General features: G+C 45.0%; 1 protein-coding gene across 1 annotated transcript in view; it reads right to left on the bottom strand.

The window, feature by feature from the left end:
- The window catches only part of dnah2 (dynein, axonemal, heavy chain 2), a gene marked incomplete at both ends in the record, with an annotated part of 193,113 nt that overhangs the window by 28,366 nt on the left and 159,747 nt on the right, over positions 1-5,000 (bottom strand). The window contains 3 exon segments of the mRNA XM_080860098.1: positions 193-259; positions 1,949-2,097; positions 3,085-3,210. Of these exon segments, the coding sequence (XP_080716224.1) occupies positions 193-259; positions 1,949-2,097; positions 3,085-3,210 (342 nt within the window).

The following is a 5,000-nucleotide window of genomic DNA, read 5'->3' as shown; positions in this document are numbered from 1 at the left end:
TGCTTTAGATATCTCCTGTTCTCGGGCGCATTAAGGAGCCGCTCCTTGTTGAAAACGCATTAAGACAAGGAGGACTGGGGAGGAGGGATGGCACAAAAGATAGAGAGAGAGAGAGAGAGAGAGAGAGAGAGATAGAGAGAGAGAGTGATTGAGAGACGAGTACAGACAGAAAAGAAGGAGGCAGACACTCACTCTTTTGCTCTCCATGTTTTTAATCCACTTTAGGGCCTGTCCTTGCGGGTCCACCATTAGAGGCCATCTTGAAATAGATAGATGGAAAGGAAAAAAATTGGGCCAATTACTTTGGTTGCATGACATATTGTTTATTACATCCATACACCCCACTCCATTCATTATCTGCCAGACACATAATATGCAGAAGATGCTCTTGAAAGCTATTAAGGAAATGTCTGACCACACAGATGTGTGTATTTGTGTGTCGGATTGTGAGAGTGTGTGTGTCTGTGTGTGTACTTTTATGTTGTGACACCGTGAGATGGGTATGCTGTGAGTGTGCACTCAATCCTGTGTATGAGTGTGTGTGTCGCCGTCTTTAAGTTAAAGAGTGTGTGTGTTACTAGGTGCGTTTCCATCCCATGTCTTAATGCGCATTATCTCTATGCGAATATGTAATCCTGGTTGGAAACGCGTGCGTATCGCATTAACTTCCCCAATGCGCATAGAAATTTGATTCGCCAGAGGAAGGTGGATTTACTAGTTATTCGAATTTAGTTAATGCCCTTAACGTAGATGGAAACAGTTTATTCGAGCGATTCGCGTATTTTGTGAATTTGTTTATGTTCGGAGTTGGACTGTAGACTACGTCCTGTTGCAGTGACAGACAACCGTGCTGCTGTCTGCCACGAATGTGATGTTCCTCTACTGCTTCTCAAACTGCCAGCTAATACACCACACCTCATGCAGCATATGCACTTGCTGTTATATACTATAATATATCTATGGTTGCTGTTTGTTGTTTCCCTTGAACATCATCATCATTACGTAGTTTATTGTAGGCTAACTGATTAAGTTGATTTACGTGCAAACTACGTGGACATGTTATCTCCCCACACGTACTTTTTTGTTGTTGTAAATTATAGTTTTTTTGTTTTGTGATCATTGATTTTATTCTATCTAACACCTGCGGACCTGGTGTGCGCGGTTGTTTCGGTTCGCAATCTCTTGCACCTCGAGCATGTAGGCTATGGTAACTTAATATATTTCTTTGCACTCGGATGGCAAAGCATACTGCATATAAACATCTTTGTACAGTGGTACGTTTCGCCCACAACACGGTATTCCGCGCATGTTGCAAGTCTGTAAAGTGCAATTGCAATGCGCTCGTCGGTGGGGACAGGCTTTCGGCAGCAAATACTTTCAGGCAACACAGCAGGGCCTATCCGTTGCACAATTCTTGAAATCCTGACCTGGTCAGCCTGAAGTTTTCGACCCACAGCTGGTCAGTGAAGTGGGCCTTCACCAAATTAAAAGAATCACTAAACCGTGCTCGTTCCCAGATGTACGGACGTCTGCGGGGAACGGAATTCGCTGCTATGTGAGTTTGTAAAACATGTTAAAACCGTCTACGCCTTCTCCTTCTAGCAACTATATTCAAAACAACTCAAATGCTACAGCATTAGAAGTCCCGACGGCAGAGAGGAGGGCGTCCATTCAAGCATGCACAAAACTCTTCCTCCAAATTAGACTAAAGACTCGGGTGAATGGAAACGGTCGCTGATGCGCATTTGTTTTATGCGAATCGTCCGTGAATGCGAATCGTTAATGCGAACGAGCTGAATGGAAACGCACCTACTGTGTGTATGCATGTGTGTGTATCAGAGTATGTGTGTGTGCTAGCATTTCCTATGTGGGTGTGTGTTTTTTGTCAATACAATAAGCATCCTTATGGGTCAGACATGAGAGAGGAGTGGTGCTGATGCTGACAGACCGGTTGCCGCGGGTTACGATGACTCCGTTCTCCGTGGAGAAGGCATCAGACGGGAGGCCCTGGATGTTCCACTCGCGCACCGCCGTGGGCTTGGAGAGGAACACTGCAAAACTAAAGCCTGGAGAGCACGGAACCTGCAGCTCACTTATCTGAAAGACAGAGGGCAGCCGGGAAGACAGACACCTTTTTAAAAAGCCTTTAATGTATCATTACAGATCAGTCTGTAAAGGATATAAAAAGGGAAAAAAAGCAACACAATATTTCATAACAGTAATGAAAGAGAGTGAGTTAGAGAGAGAGAGAGCGAGAGAGAGAGAGAGAGAGAGGGGGAGAGAGAGAAAGAGAGAGATAGGGGGAGAGAGAAGGAGGAGGTCATGGCGGAGAGCAATATCTTAAGTCAGACTCATCAGTCTCACCAGCTATATTTTAATGCTACCTTGGCCTCCTCATGGTGACGTTGATGGCCTATTTCCACCGCGCTAAACCAGAGTGAATCACTCCCTCACCTACACAGTTAAACGCCCTCATCTGCGTATTTACAGACTGCGGCTGCCTAGTCTCTGATGAGGAATCACTCAAAGTGTAAAGCCAATTACAGCCTCGGTGAAACAAAGGGGCGAGAAAACAGACTTGACATTTAACAGTGTTTAAAAATGATAGTCTGGATACCCTCGAGCTGTGTGACTAAGCAGCGTCTGTCTACATCCATCTTCAAACCAGTAGTCACGTAAATGTTTGGATGTTAATAGACTGCTGAGATGATAGAAAGGAAGAAAGGGAGAGAGGGAGAGAGGGAGAGAGGGAGAGAGAGAGAGAGAGAGAGAGAGAGGGATGGAGAGTGAGAAAGATAGGGAGAGAGGGATGGGTGGGTGGGTGGGTGGGAGGGAGAAAGGAAGAGAGGGACGGAGAGGTGGAAGAGGAGAGGGAGAAAGGGAGGGAGGGGTTGAGGGAGGGAGGAGGAGAGGAAGAGAGGGAGTGAGAGAGTGATGGGTGGGTGGGAGAAAGGAAGAGAGGGATGGAGAGGGAGAGAAAGAGGGAGTGAGGTAGGGAGAGAGGGAGGGAGGAGGATAGGGAGAGAGGGAGGGAGGGAGGGAGGGGTGGAGGGACGGATGGGTGGGTTGTCAGCCGTGACTCACCTTCTTCATCCAGATGCTTGTAACAAGCTCATCTCTGTAGTTGGAGAGGAAGGGGCCCATGTAGGACAAGAAGGCTGCAGCCAAAAGACAGTCTCCAACCAGGTAGCCCATGTTAGACTCCAAACCCTGCGCTCAGACACACACACACACACACACACACACACACACACACACACACACACACACACACACACACACACACACACACACACACACACACACACACACACACACACACACACACACACACACACAAACACACACACACACACACACACACACACAATCACACACAGAGAGAAACCATAATTACCAAAAGGCCATATTTATCGTCTCTCATACTGGTGGAAATGTTGAGTGAGAATGTCTGGCTTCCTAGCAACAGTCTTCTCTGTGCTGGTCTAATCAGCCAGCACATTCCATTTAAGATTCTCATTATTGGCTTTTATGTGAACGAGGTGGTCAGGCTTGATGAACTGAATGATGCTTTAAATCACTTCTCCCAGAGGCCAACCAAAACCTTCACACTTTTCCAACACGGCAGCAGTTGCCATAGAGATCTCCTTGGAGACTGATAAACTGTGACATTAGTAATGCGAGCAGCCATAGATATAAGAATGCCTGCTTGAGGGTGTGTGTACCCTAAAACGTTAATTAAGAGTCGAAACCCAGTAAAACACTAAGTCCCTTTTAATGGCCGGGTGTGGCTGTGCGTTTTGAAAAATAAACACAGATTTCCAGTAGACGGCTGATCTGTTCTTTAAAGCCCACCAAGTCACCCACTTGAGCTTGTTCTAAACTAAACACTTAAATCGTGCATATTAACATAAATATCTAAAATCTTGACAATATAAACATGCTACACATAGTTAGATTGGTTAGATTCACCATGAGCACCACAGTATGATTCATTCAGATTTACAGGCATGGTAAACAAGATTATTAGTGTGCTTGCCCGAAGGGAAGCACAGTATTGTTATCGTCAAGTTTTCTTTATTCTCCCCGTTTTTCTTGCAGCTAACTACTCCTCGCCCGATTGAGCTAGAGACGCCATTCAAACACCAAAACGTCCGGCCCGATCCGGTGCAGGTTGCTATGACTTTTCGTGGCGGTACTCCTTGCCACTCCTTTTTTATTCCTCTTTTTCATCCCCTTTTTTCTCCATAGACTTGCATGGCAGAACTCTGTGCATTATGACATCATAATAGGCTCATTAAACTGGCTTGCACCTGTGCTTCTCACTGACACCTCCGCCAAATCCAAGGAACCGCATTTTCTCTGTCCCTCTCAATTCAACTTTGAAAAAGAATAAGAGGAACCGTATTTCTCTGTCCCTCTCAATTCAACTTTGAGAAACAATAAGAGTAACTACAGTTTCTAACCTAGCTACCGTATTTCCACTTCGTTAAGGTGAGTTGAATGGCAGCATTTTCAGTGTACTGACTGAAATTTTAATGGAAACTGATAGTTAGCCGTAGCAGCTAACATATAAATTAACGTTACGTTAACGTTGGAGACGCCATTTTCCTTAATTCAAGTTGTGAAGTAAACCTTTGAAGTAATTCATGAATTTAGTTGTGTGGATATAGTGAGCTAAGGCTTGTATTCCCACTACGGTAACGTTAGTTATCCTAGCTGTGTTAAGCAGAGCTATCCTAGCTGTGTTAAGCAGCTGTAACATCTGAGTACGGGGCTAAAGGCTAACTAACACTACGTAACGGGAGTATCCACTTGCAGTTTCAGCTAGCCGTAACGGGGGATCATTTTCCTTAATTCAAGTTGTTAAGTAAACCTGTGAAGTAATTCATGAATTTAGTTGTGTGGATATAGTGAGCTAAGGCTTGTATTCCTACTACGGTAACGTGAGCTATTCTAGCTGTGCGGGGCTATGCAAAAGTTGCTTATACTGAAAGAAT

Source organism: Sprattus sprattus (genome assembly GCF_963457725.1).
Source record: "Sprattus sprattus genome assembly, chromosome: 21".
In the NCBI taxonomy this organism is placed as follows: Eukaryota; Metazoa; Chordata; class Actinopteri; order Clupeiformes; family Clupeidae; genus Sprattus; species Sprattus sprattus.
The sequence above is the reverse complement of the archived record's forward strand: the minus strand, read 5'-3'. Positions and strand labels throughout refer to the sequence as shown.